The 20,571-nt window shown below is 42.8% G+C and overlaps 1 protein-coding gene across 1 annotated transcript in view; it reads right to left on the bottom strand.

Moving 5' to 3' along the window:
• The window catches only part of ALG13 (ALG13 UDP-N-acetylglucosaminyltransferase subunit), an 83,762-nt gene extending 63,781 nt beyond the window's left edge, over positions 1–19,981 (bottom strand). Inside the window, exons 1-6 of the mRNA XM_070760129.1 lie at positions 19,815–19,981; positions 13,572–13,734; positions 11,062–11,200; positions 8,082–8,185; positions 7,240–7,250; positions 3,583–3,909 (exon numbers count right to left, since the gene is read on the bottom strand). Coding sequence (XP_070616230.1) covers positions 3,583–3,909; positions 7,240–7,250; positions 8,082–8,185; positions 11,062–11,200; positions 13,572–13,734; positions 19,815–19,895 — 825 coding nt within the window. The 5' untranslated portion in view covers positions 19,896–19,981. The remainder of the gene's footprint in view (positions 1–3,582; positions 3,910–7,239; positions 7,251–8,081; positions 8,186–11,061; positions 11,201–13,571; positions 13,735–19,814) is intronic.
• Between the last annotated feature and the right edge of the window lie 590 nt (positions 19,982–20,571).

The raw sequence follows: 20,571 nt of genomic DNA, 5'->3' as shown, positions 1-20,571 counted from the left end.
ATTGATAAATGGCTTACATATTACCTTAGCCAATCTTATCCATATTAAGAGGTGTGGTCTTCAACTCCCAGAATACCCCAGTCGGCATTAGACATTTCTGAGAGTTGAAACCCTACTTCTTAAAATGGCTAAGTTGCAAAACACTGCATTAGAGCATTCATAATTATTCCGGAGTTGCATCTCGAAGTACCGTATTTTTCAGAGCATAAGTATAAGACACACCTAGAGTTTAGAAGTGGAAAACAAGGGGGAAAGTATTCTAAACCAAATGGTGTAGTAATATATTATTTAATAAAATACCAGTCTAGCAGAATACTTTTTACAACCATGTACACTTCTAACAAACTTCAAACTTGACAGCTTTAAGACTTGTGGACTTCAACTCCCAGAATTCCTCCTCCAGTCATGCTAGCTCAGGAATGGTAGTTGAAGTTCACAATTCTTAAACCTGCCAAGTTTGAAGACCCTTGGCACCCCTAACCCAGAGATTTTCAAACTTGACAGCTTTAAGACAAGTGGACTTCAACTCCCAGAATTCCTCCTCCAGTCATGCTAGATGTGGCAATTAGAAGGCAAAAACAGCCCAATTTTTGCAAAAGATGGGCAGTTTTCACCCATTTTCTCCAAAAACGGGGCGGGAAAGGGGTCTGAGTAGCTTGCAGAGATCTGCTGGGGGATGGCAAAAACGTCCCAATTTTTGTTAAAAATGAGCCCTTTTTGCCTATTTTTTTCACAAAAATGGAGGCATTTTTGCTTTCCCCCAGTCCCCAAGAACTCTCTGCAGGCTTCCCAGACTCTCTGTCAAAAAATGGCAGGGCTTCGGGACAGCCAAAATTGCTGTATTCGGTATATAAGACATTTCCACCCTCTTTTAGGGGAGAAAAAGTTGAGTCTTATACTCCTAAAAATATGGAACTCAGATTGAAAAGAGGCTGGAAACCCTTAGCTACTCAGCTTTTGAAGTACAGTGGTACCTCGAGATACGAGTTTAATTCGTTCCGGACCTGGACTCTTAAGTCGAGCAGCTCTTATCTCGAACGACTTTTCCCCATAGGAATTAATGTAAATAATTTTAATTGGTTCCAGCCTCAAAAAACTCACAAAGTTAGTCTAAATTATGCAGAAAGACATGTTTTTAATGAAGAAATGTACATGTACATATAAATGAATAATGAAGTTTCTTTCACTTAACTTGTAAACTTTCTTAAACTTTTAAATTTACACATGTTCAACTTCCCTGCCACCCAATCCTGTAGGACAGAGGTCCCCAACCCTTTTTGCACCAGAGACCGGCTTTAAGCGATCAAGAGAGGAATGGGTGAATGAATGGACGGAGGGTGGGAAGGAAGGAAGGAAAGAGGGAAGGGACAGGAACAGAGGAAGGAAGCAAGGAAACTTATGAAAGGGGAGAGTAAGAGAGGAATGAGTGAAGGGAGGGAGGGAGGGAAGAAGGTGGGAAGGAGAAAGAAAAGAAGAAATAGAGGAAGGGAAGGTAAAAGAGAGAAAGAAAAAGAGCAAGAAAGAAAGCAAGAAAGAAAGAAAGAAAGAAAGAAAGGGGGAAGGGACAGGAACAGAGGAAGGAAGCAAGGAAACTTATGAAAGGGGAGAGTAAGAGAGGAATGAGTGAAGGGAGGGAGGGAGGGAGGGAAGAAGGTGGGAAGGAGAAAGAAAAGAAGAAATAGAGGAAGGGAAGGTAAAAGAGAGAAAGAAAAAGAGCAAGAAAGAAAGCTGCAAGCACCCCCCCGAGCCCCCCAGGCCGGCTGCAACCTTTTAAAACACGCGCGCCGCTTCGCAGCTGTCTCCTGAAGCCGAACGCGGAAGTTAGCGTTTGGCTTCAGGAGACAGCTCCTTGGCGCTTGTATCTCGAATTTGGGCTTGTAAGTAGAACAAAAATATCTCTCCCCTCCCAGCTCTTATCTCGAGTTGCTCTTAAGTAGAGCAGCTCTTATGTCGGGGTTCCACTGTATTTAAAGTTTGTTTATAAATGTTACATTACCTTGCAGTCCAGGCAAAACCCCAACAAGTGCACCATACTTACCCATAGCTTAGATTGGAAATAAAAATAAAACCCCAAATAACAAAGTAATTACAAACTCTGCCAGCCTTTGCTGATTAACTTTATCATTTGCCCAACTACAGCAAAATAACACAAGTGCAAAATGTACTACGTTGGGCACTGGTCTTTCTTAACTTGGAAGTTTTAGGCCCAACAAATCAAATTGGCTGCCAGGTCAAGAAACTTCACCATTTCTTGATGCTCTTTTTGTTTTATTTGTTTGTTTGTTTGTTTGTGTGTGTGTGTTCTCATTTCCCAGAATTCCCCAGCTGGCATGGCCACTTGCTGAAACTTTCAAGAGCTGAGATTTAGATACCTAGAGATGTCTCCATTTAGAAAGGCTGAGTTACATAAACTATCCAATATTTTATTACTTGGGCATAGTGATAGGAAGAGAGACTTCCCATCCTCTTACTCTGCATATAAACACTTCCAGAAAACTCGAGGTTCTATTTTCTTTAAAAAAACAAACAAACCATGAAAAATACCCTCAAGCCAAGTTCTCTGCTCCTGGTGAATAAGGTACAGGGCAATCATATAGAAGAGGTTTTTCACTGCAACTTTTAGGTTGCTTGTGTTCTACGTTTCCAGAAAAGTCTACAGCAGCTGTGCTATCTCCTGCTGGCTCCCATCCAAATACTAACCAGCCTTAACTACAGAGCATGAATAAAAAACTGGTCTGTTGTTGAGCTACAAGGGAAGTAAAGTTTATCTGGAAATTTCATGGGCTGCCTTTATGCAATCAACTTGGAACATGGGAACTGAGTTCACCCTGCTAAACCCCATTTTAACCAAGGCAAGACAGGTAAGCCACAATGTCTCAGTAAACTAGCACTGCAAAGGAAAGTACATGACTTCCCAAAAGACAGGAAGTCAACCCCAACCCAAGTTTGAAGTTTAACCCATTGTAAGGAACCAAACTGGTTTAAAAGTTGCTTATAAGGTAGGCATGTTTTTAACAAACATTTCCCCTGGTTGTGTTAAAGTCATATCTTTATGGCAGGGGTCTTCAAACTTGGCAACTTTAAGACTTGTGGACTTCAATTCCCCAAATTCTCCAGCCAGCATAGCTGTCTGGGGAATTCTGAGAATTGAAGTCCACAAGTCTTAAAGTTGCTAAGTTTGAAGACCTCTGCAAAGTTTAGGGCATACTTCTATCTGGGTCACTTCACTGACTGTATAATTTGTCCCGGGATAATCCCACTCCCTTGGGGAAAGCGCATTCCACAACTTTTCCAAAAGCAGAAAGAAAACTCGAAGGCTTTCACTTAAAAAGAGGGTCGTCGGTGAAAAAGAGGCTCTGACTTGTTAGGGTTGGGTAGAGGACCCCCCCCCCAAAGCCCCCAAAATAACGAGAAGAAGGGAGCTCGGCCTCGGCTGGCGCGTCTTTCGCCTACCGACGGTTCAGTGAGTCGCGGTTTTCACCTTCCCAGTCCCCCACCCACCCAAAAAAGCCGGAGCACAGCTTCACTTGGGACCAAGAACCGAGGGGTACCGTCCCCCCCAAAGCCAGCCCAGGCTTTTACCTGCTCAGAAATGGCCCGGAAGAGGCAAGTGGCGTCTTTGGCCGTGAGTTTGCGGTAGAGACCTTGGCTGACCAGGTACTCATCCATGGTCACCTCGCTGAGGGACTTCTGGCCAAAGTACTTCTTCCAGCCTTTCTGCATGGCCAAGGCAAGGGGAGAAGCAAGCAGACAGGTGAGGGGGAGCCTACAAACCCCAGGGGGGGGGAAGGCGTCGGGGGAGGCAAGCGGGGATTCCTCCAAGAGGGCAAAAGGGAACCGGGGAGAGCAGCGCGCAAAAGGGTCGGGGCGAGAGCGCTGTCGGGGAGGAAGGTGTGGCCCGGCCCGGCCCTTTTAAGGCGAGAGCGCGGGGTGGGAGGAGGAAGAGGAGGCCGGAGAGGGTCGCAACAGCTGTCGGCAATTTGGCCCGGGCCAGGCGCGCGCTCTCCCGCCACGTGGGAAGCTCGCACGTGGCGGCGATAGCAGCAGCGCGCGCTTCGCTTTTGCCACCAGGCGCTTCGAGGGTGACTGAGATCCTGTCTGGTTCTGGATTGCGGAAGGAAGTTCCGCGCGGGATGTGTGTGTGTTTTGTTATTTGGGGGCACCCTATGGACCGGTCTGCTTGACTGGGTCGAGACTGGAGACCTGGACAAGGATGGTATAAAGGTTTCCTGCCGTGAGGAGGGAGGTGGACTAGAAGACCTCTGAGGTTCCTTCCAGTCCTAGGATTCGGTTCTATGATTAGTGAATTAGCAATAGCATTCCTAGTGCTTTCACAGCCCTCTCTAAGTGGTTTACAGAATCAGCCTATTGTCTCCGAACTGATTTAACTGTTGTTCATAAAATCATACATCATAATGTACCCCCTGTCAGTGACTATTTCACCTTTAACAACAACACGAGAGCACGTAATAGATACAGAAAATACTGCAGAAAATACGATTTCAGCAATAGAGTGGTCACTGCCTGGAACTCACTCTTGTTGCTTCCCCCAACCCCAAAATCTTCAACCTTACATTATCAGCAATTGACCTCTCCCCTTTTCTAAGAGCTCTATAAGGGGTGTGCATAAGTGCACTTTTGTGCCTAATGTCCCTGTCCTACTGTCTTATTATCCTTTCTGTTACTACGTTATGTTAATATCTATGTTGGTTGAGGCAGGCAGGATTTCCTTGAGTACCACTTGTTGGGGGTCCAGGGAAAGGGAGGGTCTTGCCTTCTCTTTCTGCTCAAGATCCCATGGACAATTGGTGGGCCACTGTGTGACACAGAATGCTGGACTCGATGGACTTTGGCCTGATTCAGCATGGCTCTTCTTAGGTTCTTATGTACTATAATACTATACTTGTTTGACAAATAAACAAATAAATAAACAATCTGGGTTCTCATTTTAGAAACATAGAAGATTGATGGCAGAAAAAGACCTCATGGTCCATCTAGTCTGCCCTTATACTATTTCCTGTATCTTACCTTAGGATGGATATATGTTTATCCCAGGCATGTTTAAATTCAGTTACTGTGGATTTACCAACCACGTCTGCTGGAAGTTTGTTCCAAGCATCTACTACTCTTTCAGTAAAATAATATTTTCTCACGCTGCTTCTGATCTTTCCCCCAACTAACCTCAGATTGTGCCCTTGTTCTTGTGTTCATTTTCCTATTAAAACACTTCTCTCCTGAACTTTATTTAACCCTTTAACATATTTAAATGTTTCAATCATGTCCCCCCTTTTCCTTCTGTCCTCCAGACTATACAGATTGAGTTCATGAAGTCTTTCCTGATAGGTTTTATGCTTAAGACCTTCCACCATTTTTGTAGCCCATCTTTGGACCCGTTCAATTTTATCAATATCTTTTTGTAGGTTTCCAGAACTGAACACAGTATTCCAAATGTCGTCTCACCAGCGCTCTGTACAGCGGGATCACCATCTTCCTCTTCCTGCTTGTTATACCTCTAGCTATGCAGCCAACCATTCTACTTTTACCCACCTCAGAAGGATGGAAATGTGAGAGAGATCTTGGAGTCTCCGTGGACAACAAACTAAACATGAGCCCATAATGTGCAGCGGAGGCTTAAAAAGCCAATACTATCTTAAGCTGCATAAACAGAGGAATACACTCCAAGACAAGGGAGGTGCTAATACCAGTCTATAATGCCCTAGTTAGACCACACCTGCATTCAGTTTTGGTCACACTACAAAAGAGACATTGATACTCTAGAAAAAGTGCATAAGAGAGCAACCAGAATGATAAAGGGACTAGAAACTAAAACATGAGGAAAGGCTGCAGGAATTGGGCATGGATAGTCTAGGAAAGAGGAGGTCCAGGGGAGACATGATAGCAGTCTTCAAATACTTGAGAGGCTGCCACAGGGAGGAGGGGATCACATTATTTTCCAAAGCACCAAAGAGCCAGACAAGGAGCAATGGTTGGTCCAAGGAGAGATTCAACCTGGAAATAACGAGGAACTTTCTGACTGTGAGAGCGATCAACCAGTGGAAGGGCTTGCCAACAGAGGTGGTGAACGCTCCAACACTTGAGACTTTCCAGAAAAGACTGGACTGCTATTGGACTAGTGTGAAGTAGAGTCTCCTGCACCAGCAAGGGGTTGGACTAGATGACCTGCAGGGTCCCTTCCAACTCTAATAATAAACAAATAAATGGATGGAAGACTGAGTCAACCTTGAGCAGGTGGTGAGATTTGATCTGCCAAACTGCTGGCAGCTGGTGATCAGCAGAAATAACCTGCAGTACTGCACTCTAACCACTACACCACCTTAGCTTAAGTCTATTGTGTGGTGTCAGTTGGGTTAATAGAGGCTCCAGGTGTTGCACATAGACACAATCACTCTGATCTAGTGGCTGTGTTACCAAATGCTTTTATCCTGTAATTAACTGGAAACTGCTTAAGGCAGTTACCAGATCTCTCCGTGGATTGGAGATTACATGCAAAGCAGGGAGCTGTAAAATAACCCATGGGCTTGTTTTAAACAGGGTATGCTAAATTAAAGTAAACGTGGTTGTAATCTTTTCATAGACAATAATGGTTCAGCCAGTTCAGCTTGCTGTGATATATCATAATCTGCAGACAGCTGTTTGACAACACACTGGTTAAAACCATCTGTCCCATGTGATAACACTTCATGTGAGCTCCAAAGTTGCTTACTTAGTGTCCGACATCAACTTGGACCTAGGTTCCCATAATTGCCCAGTGACTCGTGCTTGATCTTAGCCCAAAGGATGACTGGCTATTCCTTAGAGCAGTGTTTCCCAACCTTGGCAACTTAAAGATATTTGGACTTCAACTCCCAGAATTCCTGAGCCAATCATGCTAGCTCAGGAATTTTGGGGGTTGAAGTCCACAGGTCATAGAAGAGGAAACTTTGCCTATCCCTTTCTTAGAGTTAAAAGTCAGACAGAGTCTCTGGAGATTTTCAGTCATTCAGATTGTCTGAAAGGTGCTTTTTCAAGAGGCAACTGAGCTTTGAAGATATTTTGCTTCTCATTCAAGAAACTTCTTCAGTTCTGACTGGATGGTGTGGAATGGAAGGATTTATATTACTTGCTGGTTTGCCATGCTGAGGTAATCATGGAAACTCTTTTCTTGAATAAAATGCAACAGTATGTAGTCTAAGGTTTGAACTTAGGGCAAGTTAAAAGATTTACCCTAACCATGATTACCTGTGAGAGTCCTAGAAGTGTAAGGAAGAAAGAATGGATGAATAAAACTGGAGGAAAAGAAAAAAAGAAATTGGGGAATTAAGTGATTCTACTGCTGGTTGTTCCCCCATAAGGCCCTGATGATTAAGTCCAGGCAATTAAACATGATTTCAGATTTGATGAATAGTCCAACAAACTGACCAAGCGAAATGACTTGCTCAGATATTCTTATGTATTTAGGTCCAACCACAAAGTGGAGCGAATGGTCTCCAAGAAAAAAAAAGATGAAAATCAAATTGTGAAAATGTGAACAGACTAAAGAATTACACAGACATTTAACAAGAGGCGGATTTATAGATTGCACAGAATTTATATATTAAGCATAATGATATCAGGATTTAGACATTTAAATAGCATGGGAAACTGGGCTATTCACATTAAATTGATATTTATAAAGTAAATATTACAATGATGATTATGGTTTACTGAACAAGCCATGCTTGCCTAATTAAAAAATAATGTTTGGTTCATATACTGTGGGAAAGCATCTTGTTTAATCATGGTTTATTGAATGAGACTGAGATTACTTAACATAAATACCATAACACAGATTGGTTTTGGCACTTTCTCCACTTTGTTAACCAAGACAAGGGCCTCTGTGCCTTATATGACAGGTATATTCTTATCTCCATTTGAGGTTCAGAAGATGCTGCATAAAAACCTCAGCTGGTTTCACACAAAAACTGACCCTGTTGAATGAATGCTTTAATTCTTAATTTCATTGCAGGTGACAAATACTTTTGCATAGATCTTATGCCAGTTTCAGTTACGGTAGCTCTCTTCTTATAATCCACATAATTAACTGCCAATCACGTGGTCCAAGAATGCAGCAAATTTTTCTGGTTGTCCAGGAAGAAATGGCTTCAGAGTAGACAAATCCATTGATTTGAGCATCTCCACCAGAAACCTACGAAAAAGGGGAAATCATCATAACCTATCAAAATTACCGTGAAATACTTGTTTTCTCACATCTGTATCTTGGTTTTCCAATATTCTTGGAATATGTGGTCAACATGAACCTGTAAGACTTCACAACATAGTTATAGAAAAAAAAACAGTTCTCCAGGAACTCAGCGTCGCATAACCAAAATTTCAGACTCACTGTGAAAAGATAAGCTGATTTATTGTAGAAAAGATAAATAATATACCTTTACTTAAAAACTTAATTGTTCCATGACCAGGTTCTTAAGTAGAAAAGTTTGTAAATAGAAACAATTTTTCCCACAGGAATCAATGATAAAGCAAATAATGCGTGCAAACTCATTAGGAAAGAAATAAAAGCTCAGAATTTGGGTGAGAGGAAGAGGAAGAAGAAGAGGAGGAGGACAGTTGCTGTCCAGAGCGAAGGGAGCATTTCTTTTCTCTGGGCGCTGGCAGAGGTTTATTCCACAGTGGATCCGTGGTGGTTTTCAAGTAGGACATCACTAGCCTTTGAAAGATTTTCATAACTACAGATGTTAGAGCAACTAATCTGTAGTCATTCAGTTCCTTGATGGAGGGCTTCTTCGACACTGGGATGATTGTAGAGCATTTGAAGCAGGAAGGAACATAGCACAACTCTAGTGATTTGTTGAAGATTTGGGTGAAAATGGGGGCCAATTGACCAGCACAGACTTTTAAGCAAGAAGACATTATCTTGTCTGGGCCTGGTGCTTTTCCAGGCCTCTGTCTGTGGAATAGATCTTGCACTTACTTTTCTGTGATCATTCTGTAAACCCAACGGGATGGGTTCAGTTGCAGGAGATATGGCTGTTGTTTGTGTGCCTGGGGTGGAAGTTGAGGAGACAGGTGGCTGTGGTTTCTTTTCAAACCTGCAGTAGAACATGTTCAGGTCATCTGCCAGTTGCTGATTTCCTTCAGCTTGGGAAGGTGGTTTGCTGTAACTGGTGATGTTTTTGAGAGTTTTCCACATGTTTGCTCATTCATTTGCTGAGAACCGATTCTTTAGGTTTTCAGAGTAGTTTCTTTTTGCTGCTCTGATCTCCCTTGTTAATACATTTCTGGCCTGATTCTATCAGCTTTTCTGTAGGCTTCAAGTTTCAAGTTTCAAGTTTTATTGGATTTATATGCCGCCCCTCTCCGAAAACTCAGGGCGGCTAACAGCAATCATAGTCAGTATACAATAATAATCCAATACTAAAAGCAAATTAAAACCCCTTAATATACAAAGCCAAACACACATACAAACATACCATGCATACCATTGTAACGACCTAGGGGGAGAAGAAATCTTAATTCCCCCATGCCTGGCGGCAGAGGTGGGTTTTAAGTAGCTTATGAAAGGCAAGGAGGGTGGGGGCAATTCTAATCTCTGGGGGGAGTTGGTTCCAGAGGGCCGGGGCCACCACAGAGAAGGCTCTTCCCCTGGGTCCCACCACGTGACATTGTTTAGTTGATGGGACCCGGAGAAGACCCACTCTGTGGGACCTAACTGGTCGCTGGGATTCGTGCGGCAGAAGGTGGTCCCTGAGGTAATCTGGTCCGGATTTGCTTAACAACTGCAATGATTGTGGCAAAAAAGTCATAGAATTGGGCCAACTTAGTTAACAACTGCCTTGATTATTTCCATTCTATAATGGAAATTCTGATCCCAACTGTAGTGGTAAGTCAATAACTACTTATACAATTTCTCAGAATTCTGCAGAAACTACAAATCAAATCATCTATATGTAACAGCCCCGAGGTTTAAACCAAGCTTCTACTTCTTCCACAGTTTATATAATAACATATCTCTTGCTCATTTCTCTGATTTGGATATTGAAACTGTTTGCCACATTTGATAATGATCTAATGTACTGTCTTCAGCTTTACCACCTTCGGCTCTCACACCATGACATGGAGGGCTTGGCATTGCTTTAAACCAAATTCGCTGTTAAGTTGAAAGAAATCATCTGGAACTCTTTGAACCTTCCTTTCCAGCCATTTACTTGCAGCAGTTCAAAAAGCTGAAGATGAGATCTTCATGAAATCATCAGTATGATGATCCGAAGCAGAACATTCATTCCAAATGAATAAGGAGATGTGACCACAAGAGGGCAGACATCAAAGAAAGTCCAAATGGTCCCAATGGGTACCATGGACAGCTCCCAGCTAGTAGACAAACGACTACAAGAAGTTGGCAAATCTTGACTCAGCACTTATGGCTCAAAAATGCTGGATGACATTGAAAACCGTTTTCCCCCTCCAAAACCAAACATAATGAAAAAATATCAGTGCATCACTTTACCAGTTTAGTTAGGAAATACACCTTCTGATATGCTATCAGTGGCTAAACAATAGAATATTTATATCCTGACTAAAATTAAGATTACCAGTTCATTACTGTTCTGATGTAGTGTATTTCAGGACAAAGAAATGTATTGTATTAGTGGTTTGGGAGAACTTTCACAGGATTTTTGGTTCAAAACTGTTACCAGAAAGGATGAAAGCCAGCGGGGTGACTTTGGGCCAGTTCTTCTTTCTCAGCCCAGCCCACTTCACAGGGTTGTTGTGGGAAAATTATGTGGAAGAAAGATGCATATTCGTTTTCTTGAATTATTTATTAAAATAAATAAGAGTGGATAAAATATCTAAAGGAAATAAAAAATAAAGGAATTCACTTGTGCCAATAGCCCAAACAAGAGTTATCTATCTTGCTTGATTCAGAACTTAAAATAACTGAAGGACCATCCTCAGCAACAATGAAATTAAAAACACAAAAAGCAATTGTTTTGCTCCTACATTTTTTGACTTAAGAGCCAAGAACATCTGTATGGCAACCAAGGACATTAGGAGAATCCATACCTGCTTGTGCAGTAAAAGATATGTCCATCTTTGTGCAGCTGCCTAGCCAATTCCAACTGATGGTTATCCATAAGTTTGTCATTGATCACAACCAGGAGAGGTTTCCCAGCTTCCAAAACTTCCAAACAGCTGCCTGCTCCTGTAGCAAAAACACCAGAACCAGATAATTCTATGTGACATTCAGCAAATAGGGGTTGATGGAATAAAATGGATAATAAGAAATTGGATTAAATAAGAAGACTCCCTTGACCATGGCCAAACTGATTCTTTCATGAGTTGAAGAGAAAGTGTAGAATATAAGTCACAGGTGTTTGAGCTGAGCACTCCATCTACCCACAAAAGTCTTGGGGTGTGAACTTCCTTCCTTCCTTCCTTCCTTCCTTCCTTCCTTCCTTCCTTCCTTCCTTCCTTCCTTCTTCCCCCCTCCCCCGCTCTCTCTTTCTTTCTTTCTCTCCAGCAAATCAAATCAATAAAAAAAACCTTTTGCTTTCTAACCATTGTATTTAATGTCACAGAAGGGTAAAATTATTCAATAGTCAAGGAATGCCTTATTTACAGTATTAAGTCAAATTATGATTTCGTTTTATCCTGGTCCTGCTTACTTCTTTTAGTCCCAGCCATGTTTTTAAACATGTCAATAATTACAACTGGATGGGGTTCTAAAATGATTGCTTTCTTTTAAAGGGAAACTAATATATTACTCATCAACTGACCTCTGGGCATTTTATAAATGTAGATGGATATGGTTTTGTATGAGTAAACAGATGTTCCAGATAGAACCTAAGTTTTGATGTTTGTGTTAAAAGAAATTGAGAAAATATTTTTATGAACAGTGACAGCCAGTTTTGTCTATTGCTGCCTTAGAGGAATAGGCTAAAAAACAGGAGGTTCTCCATTCTAATCTCTCCTTAGGCATGAAAGACAGCTGGGTGACTTTGGGCCAATCATCAGGAGGCAGTGAATTCTAGTCCTGCCTTAAGCATGAAACCTTGGCCAGTGACTTTGGGCCAGTTACTCTCACTCAGCAAAACCTACCTCACAGTTAGAGTGAGGAAGAGGAGGGACTCATCTTGAATTGTGCAAAATTAAAGGTGGGATATAAATCTAGCACACATGCACAAATTTGACATAGCTTCTACCTATATATACTAACAGCTGATTTTGCATTAAAAATGTACAAACCAATATATCACACTATACCTTGCTTGACTAAAGCTATAGAAAAAATGGACTCTTTTCTTAAAAAAAATAGAATTTGTTTGGGCTTTATATTACATATACAGTAAATGACATTTCAGGTTGCAAACATATAGAATTAACAAATTAACAGTTGGAAGGGACCTTGTAGGTCATCTAGTCTAATTCCCCCCTTGGGGAGAGTGAAAAACGGGCCAACCAGAAGTTTGGAAACAAACAAACTTCCGGTTGGGCCATGGGCCGGGTTTTTTTTTTGCCGTCCCCAGGGTTCAAAGGGCTTTCCTGAAGCCCGGGGAGAGCGAAAATGGCCGAAAAGGCTGAAAATCAGGTGGCCAGTGCATGCATGCAAACTGCAACTGGCATAGGGAAATGCTTCATGTGCTCTGAGATATGACTATGCATGCCACCTTGGCACATGTGCCATAGGTTTGCCATCACTGCCCTATACCATTTCGGACAAATGACAGTCCAATCTCTTTTTGAAAGCCTCCAGTGATGAAGCTCCCACAACTACTGAAGGCAACTTCTGTTCCATTGATTGATTGTTCTCACTGTCAGAAAGTTCCTCCTTATTCCCAGGCTGAATCTCTCCTTGATCTCTTTCCGTTATTCCTTGTCTGGCCTTTGGGTGCTTTGGAAAATAGATTGACTCCTTCCTCTCTGTGGCAGCCCCTCCTGTGCTCCCTGTTTCATGACTGTTTATAACTGCTCACTGACCATAAATACAATATAATTTCTATAGCTGAATCTCCAGGGATGGGCTCTAACTTACCTCACTGCCGGTTTGCTACCTCCCACGCTGCGTGGGTGTGCTGTATGGGTGCTTTGCCGAAAAATTCCAAAAAAATAAGTTGAAAAAAAGATGCCAACTGTATGCACAATGCTGGAAACTCATCTTCTGCACATGCCCAGAAAAAACCACACCTTTTAAAAATTATTTGTTTTTAAAAGTTGAAAACAAGATGGCGACTGCATGTATAGTGCCGGAAACTCAGGTTCTGCTCATGCTCAGAAGATAAAATAAATCAATAAATATCCCCCCCCCCAATTTTTTTTTAAAAAGGCAGTGCCCACAGACCGGCACCAACCAAACTGGTCCGAACTGGGAGGAACCCACCTTGAACACAAGACATTCCTCTTTTAAATCAACCTTCACATTTGTTTCCAGGGGGCAGTACTCTACATAAATAAAGGATGTAAATAAATGATCAATTTTTCCATGTATAAAGACAACTATGTCATTTTTGTTCTTTTCAATGGGGCGAGCAAAGGTTGGCTAAAAAAGACTCGGTGTTTCTACCAAGATGCTTTACCTGCGTGGCTTATGACCAGATCTGCTTTTTTAACATCTTCAGAAAGTGAGCTCTTGAATCTGAACACTTCCCGAGTAAATGTGGCTGTGCTAAATGAATCTGGACACTCTTTGCCTCGGCCAACCTGAAGGACAAGCTTGCGACAGCCCAGGTCCTGTAAAGCCTGCAGCAGAAAGAAACATATTTTCTCAATGTTAAAAACAAACTCATTAGAAGATACAAATGTGAATTTATCTCTCTCCAAGATGAGAAAATGTACATGACATAGTATTCACAGACTATTTATGAGACCGTCTTCTGCCACATACCTCCCAGAGACCAATTAGAGCCCATAGAGTTGGCCTTCTCTGGGTCCCGTCAACTAAGCAGTGTCAGTTGGTGGGCCCGCAGGGGAGGGCCTTCTCTGTGGTGGCTCCGGCTCTTTGGAATCAACTGCCCCCAGAGGCCTGTACTGCCCCCTATTGGCTTTCCGAAAGACCCTGAAGACCTGTCTCTGCCCACAGATTTGTCAACTTATTTCGGCCTAGATATGATTCGATTGGTATGTTTGATTGTCTGATTGTAGTGCTTTATTTAAGGGTTTTAAGGTTTAATTGTTGTATTTTAATTATTTATACTGTTTTTATTCTTGTGGCATATAAATCTAATAAACAAAGAAACAAACAAATAGTGCTTCTGTATCCCTTTATAAGAAAAGAATTACTACTAATACAGTGTTGGTTTGGTGGGAGGACTTTCTTTTTCATGCCTTCAAAGCAGTGTTGACTCCTGGAGACTGACTGGAGGAGTTCCTGTAGTTTTCCTGGCAAGGTTTTTCAGAAGTAGTTTGGCACTGCCACCTTCCCAGGGAACTGGTCCAAGGTCACCCAGCTGGCTTCACGACTAAGGCAGGGCTACAATTCATAGTCACTGAGTTTCCAGCCTGGTGTTTTAATTGCCACATCAAACTATTTCTCTTAAGGCTGGTTTCCTCCAAATATAGTTAGACTATATTTTCCACCAGCTGCTCTCAGTGTAATGAATAGTCAATAATGACATCTGTAGATTGAAAGATGGATAACTTAGCAAAAATCTATCCAAATTTCAACCAGATTTGTTGGAAATGCAAAAAAACACAAGGCACCTTCATTCACATGTGGTGCTTGTGTCCTGAAACGAAAAGATTTTGGACTAAATTACATAAATGGATACAGGAAATAACCAAAGTATCAATAGAATTTACATCAGAGTATATCCTCCTGGGAATATTTTAAAAAGAATATTAAAAAAGCATTATATACTTATATTACATATTACCACCACAGCCAGGAAGTATTTACAAAGTTTTGGAAACCCCCAGAAATCCCTGCAGAAAGTAGAATAATTAATAAAATTCACCAATGTGTTGAAATGGACAGACTAATTACGGGGCCAAAAAGACTTGGATTATTATGAGACATGGAAACATTGGTATCAATGGATTGAACATAGAAAATAGAAAAGTAGCAGTTAAAAAAGGACCATAATATGTAAATATGTAAATAAGTAAATAAAAATGTATTTGTAATAATGACAAAAGAAATGAGATTAAGTGTAAAGTGTTCATGCTTAGACAAAAATGGAACTATGTAACAATGTAGAAATGCTCAAAGAATTGTGACAGTTATTTTAAAGAAAAGATTTGAAAACTAATAACATTTAATAAAATAGGAAAAAAGAAGGATAACGGCTATGCTGCACACCCACTCGCATCCACTCATTTTCATCACACCTAAGACCTACGCAGTGCTCCATCAAATGATCTAAAATGGCATGATGGGTTGGCCACCTGCTTTCCTTGCTGTCAATCAACTTAGCAGGCAGGCAGGCAGGCACTTAAATCAGAGACAAAGCATTGCCTTTTAGCCACCAATGTGGAATGCAAATTGTAGATTAAGTCATTTTAAGAAGCTGTAGAATTTTCAGAAGAGAATAAATAAGGACAGGAAGTGACATTGCACTCTTAAGTACCTAATTATTTGTTACAATAGTTCAATTGCCTTATAAAATAGATTATGTAGGATAAAAGTTATATAAAAGCTATGGAACTCTGCAAATATTGTTTCTGAGTAAGTGTACTGAAGACCAAACTGTCAAACTATACTTGTTACATTCTCAGACTGAAGCAAATAGGCTGCAGTCAGGTCCTCAATTCTGGAGAGAAAATACTGACTGCTGATCGGCTAGTCTGTCTGGCAGCTCTCTATAAAAGGCTGGCTGTCAGACTGAGCCTTTGTTGTCTCGTAAACAGTTGCCAAATAAAGAGCTGTTGTTTTGAAGCTACTTCTGTCTGCCTCTTCCATTCAGCCTATCCAACACTGGCGACGAAGGATGGGATTGGAAAGCAGATAGGCTACAAAAGAGCTGAAAACCTCGCAACCGAGCCCAGGGCAGTAAGGTTGTTCTTTGACAAACAACCTTTGTAAAGTGCCAACTCAGTCAATATGATGATGCACGCCACACCAAGTGACTTCAAGCCAGCACAGGAGCACTGGGACACCTACATGACTCGTTTTGAATGCTTCATGGAGGCAAACAACCTCTTTAGGCTGTCGGACAGCTACAAATGAGCGCTATTCTTGAGCTACTACAGCACAAACGTGTTTGAGATGGCTCAGGCACTTGCCGAACCAACGCTGGTCTAGACAGTCACCTGGTCTGCCTTAGAGACAATGATCAAGACCCATTATGCCCCGAAACCCTCCAAATTCGTGCAGCAATCTGCGGAGCCAGGAGAGGGATTCTATTAATGAACATGTTGCTGTGTTGCCCAAGGTTGCTGCCCATTGTGAGTTCCGCGATCTAGATGAGCTGCTGCTTGACCGAGTGATTTGTGGGATTCGGTAAATTAACCTCCAATGGAGGTTACTTTCAAAGACCACCCTCGCTCTCCAATCTGGCTGGTGCTAGTGGGGCAATTAACAGACCATAGATGCAATGTTTAATCAGGCTTGAAAGGAGGCACATTTTTTAATGGGCATGCATGAATGCACTAGGAGTCACTTTTGAGCAAGTACATCCACAACGGGACTCACTTTTGTTTGTGCATGTCGGCCTTGCTGCTCATGCATGTACTGGAACTCCCTATTGAGCATTAAGGTTTTAATAGTTTAATTATTTTACTTGGTTTATAATCTTGTTTATAAATTATAATTCATAAAGTGCCCTGAGTCACCTTGCAGTGGAGATGGGTGGCATGTCTACACTGTGATTCACTTTTGAACATGCATGCAGACATTGAAACCCACTTTTGATTGTACATTTATGTCCACACTGGGATCCAGTTTTGGCTGTGCACATCTGCATTGGGACTCACTTCTAATGGTGCAGGCACTTGAGCATTTGAGCATTTTTGTTCCCACTAGGACTTTCTTTTGAGCATGCCTGCATACACTGGGGGTCTCTTTTGAGCATGCTTAAGAGCTGTGGTGGCACAATGGTTTGAATGCAGTACTTCTGTTGACGGACTGTAGTTAAATGTCTTGCCAGCTCAAGGTTGACTCAGCCTTCCATCCTTCAAAAGTCAGTAAAATGAGGACCAAGACTTGACCCTGAAAAATGGGGTGGTTTATAAATATAAGTGCTACAGCTATTCTATCAACAATCTGTTTCTACTAGCTTGATTTCTATTTATATGGTTGCTGACAAGGGACATACATAAGCACACCACTGTGCCTACCGTCCCTGCCCTATTGTCTTTTTATTGTTATCTTTTACTTATCTTATGTTTATACTACTACTATCCTATACATGTTTGACAAACAGAATAAAATAAATAAATATTACCCTCACCCTGCTATTACACTGCTCATTGCTATTAGATAAATCGGTTCATTCTGAGAATCATCACCACTCCTGCACTTTTGTATATGACTCTAAATGTTTTGTTTTATTTTTATTTATTTGTCAAATATGTATCAGATAGTAGTAGTTTTTTATAAACATAAGTAAAAAGTACAGTGATCCCTCGATTAGCACGGTCTCGATTAGCGCAAAACGCTGCAACGCGGTTTTTCAAAAAATATTAATAAAAAAATAAGTCCGCGCTAGTTCTCTCACTTTCTCTCCCTGTTGCCGGCGTGGTATATGAGAGAGAAAGAGAGAGGCAGAGGTCGGGCGCATTACCGGGAGGTGGAGGCGGCGTGGGGACGCTGGGTGCCGGGGACACCGAGGAGGGGGTGGACGTGGCCTCTCAGCTGCAGAGCCGAACAAGGGCGGAGGCAACGGCGGAGTCCGGCGCTGGGGCCATGCGGGGCCGCTCATCCAGGGGGGCGTGGACTGGCAAGTCGCCCTCCTTTCTCTTTCTTTCTCTCTTATACCACACCGGTAACAGGGAGAGAAAGAGAGAGAGCGGAGGGCACCTTGCCGGTCCACGCCCCCCTAGATGAGCGGCTCCGCATGGCCCCAGCGCCGCCCAGGCAAAGGGGAAACCCCAAGATCGCTTGCCGCTTGCCGTATTGCAGCGAAGGAGGCGAAGCAAGGCTCCAAGCTGCAATACGGCAAGCGGCAAGCGATCTTGGGGTTTCCCCTTTGCCTGGGCGGCGGGAAGACCAAGGGAAGGTTCCTTCAGTCGCCCAACACCTGATCCGCTCCGCAGCGCGGCAGCAGCGAGGAGCCGAAGATGGGGTTTCCCCTTTGCCTTTACCCCATCTTCGGCTCCTCGCTGCTTCCGCGCTGCGGAGCAGATCAGCTGTTGGGCGGCTGAAGGAACCTTCCCTTGGTCTTCCCCGCCGCCCACACGCAAACTCCACCATCTGCGCATGTGCGGCCATGAAAAAAAATGGCGCGCATGCGTAGATGGTGTTTTTTACTTCCGCACCACTATAACGCGGAAATCGATTAGCGCGGGAGGTCTTGGAACGTAACCCCCGCGCTAATCGAGAGATCACTGTAATGATAAAAGAGGACAGTAGGACAGAGAACGGTAGGCACGGTGGTGCATTTATGCACGCCCCTTACAGATCTCGTAGAAACGGGGAAAGGTCAACTGTAGACAAAAGAAAGAAACCAGTCAGGTAGTGCATTCTAGGCGTTGATCAATCTATTGCTGAAGTTGTATTTTCTGCAGTCGAGTTTGGAACAGTTTGAATCTATTATCTATTATTCAATAATTATTCCTCAGTAATCTATTATTCAATCTATTTAATAATTATTATGCAATAACCTATTATTCAATCTGTTGAATCATCTATGTCAGTAATGGTGAACCAATGGCATAGGTGCCACAGGTAGCACGCAGAGCCATATCTGTTGGCATGTGAGCTGTTGCCCTAGTTCAGCTCCAGCAGGCATATGCATGCCGGCCAGCTCACATGGAGTCTACCGAGAGAGGCGGCATACAAATCTAATAAATTATTATTATAATTATTATTTTTGGTGTCTGGAAGGCCTCTGGGGGAATGAGGGAGAGGCTTCCTGGGAGCCTGGGGAGGGTGAGAAACGAGCCTACCGGACTCACTAAAATGTGGGAAATGGGTTGTTTGTGGCCTCCAGAGGGCCTCCATGGGACATAAGTAATTTTCACCCTCCCCAGGCATTGAATTATGGGTGTGGGCACTTGCGGAGGTGAAATGTGTGTACTCCCGCTTTTGGCACCCAATGGAAACAGGTTCACCATCACTGATCTATTTTATTACTGTTACTATGCTTGTCCACAATACGCTCACTTTTAACCAGAGGTCTTCAAACTTGGCCACTTTAAGCTTTGTGGAGTTCAACTCCCAGAATTCCATGCTGGCTGGAGAATGCTGGGAGTTGAAGTCCCCAAGGCTTAAAGTAGCCAAGTTTGAGGACTTCTGCTTTAAAAGGGGCGCGTCTGCATTGGGGCACACCACAGGGACTCGCCTTCGAGCATGCACGCAAACGGGACTCCATTTTGAGAGGAATCCTGCCCTCAATAATTCCTTTTCTTTGGGCAATTCAAGCTGCTTCCTTCCGAGCGAGCCAACTCCTGCAAAGTGAGGTCTCGGAGAGGAGAATCGCACAGCTTCCTTTCCTCCCCACCAGGATTTTCCCACGCAAGAAAAGTTTCAACAGTTTCAAAAGACCCCAAAACGTCAGCGTGCTTGAAACGCAAAGGGACCACAGAGACGCAGCAGGCCGGAGCCTAGAAAGAGCACAGGAAGTGACGCAGAAAGGCGGCCGGTTCTTTGCTCTGAGGCGCGGCGGGAGCTTTTCAAAAAATGCTGTCGGGGGAAGCGGGGAGAACGGCGTCGGAAGACTCGCCTGGGTCGCTTCTGGAGTCGTCACGGCGGCAATGAGGTCGTCGAAGCTGGTGGTGCCGACCGTCACGAAAACGGATTTCATGGCGGACGAAGAGGAGGAGCGATGATAGAGAGGATGGCGGCTAGGACAGCCCTGAATAGAGCTGCCACACTTCCGGGACGAAAGATCGCCGGAGGGGGTCGCCGTAAGACCAAAAGTGCCTGGACTCGGGATGTTATAGAGATATGAAAATAGACTTATCCCCATGTGTGGCGCACGCATTCCGGGCTCCAATTAAAAAAAAACACCAATTTTTACAACACTGTAATGGCAGATTTAAAGTTTAAACGGACCCCAAAACACCTCGAATGCTGCTGCCCTTTACAAGTGGAGAGTTGCAGCAGCTCCCATGACGATTGGCCAGCAGCAGTGCCGATGGGGGTGTATGAAATATGGAGTCCAAAGAATCCAAAAAAGTGTTGCAGCGTGAAAAAGACCCTTCAAACTCTAGTGCCTTTTCGTCTCTACATTACTAGGTAAGCAAGTAAGAGAAATATTATGTTTTTGAGTTCTGCAATTATTATTTTGAGGTGTGTGTGTGCAAATGCTTCTCAGCAATGTTTCAGTGCCATTTAATGCTTCTGTTTCTGTTAAGGAGTTCCAGCTTTAGCAAATTCTTTTTTTTTTTCAAATATTTTTATTAATTTTCTTTAAAATGACATACAAACTTACAAACATTTAACATACAATGTAGGGATGTATCATCCCTGCTCTTCTC

This window comes from Erythrolamprus reginae, chromosome 8, assembly GCF_031021105.1.
Source record: "Erythrolamprus reginae isolate rEryReg1 chromosome 8, rEryReg1.hap1, whole genome shotgun sequence".
Lineage (NCBI taxonomy): Eukaryota > Metazoa > Chordata > Lepidosauria > Squamata > Dipsadidae > Erythrolamprus > Erythrolamprus reginae.
Note: the sequence above shows the minus strand (reverse complement) of the source record. Positions and strands in the feature narration are given on the sequence as shown.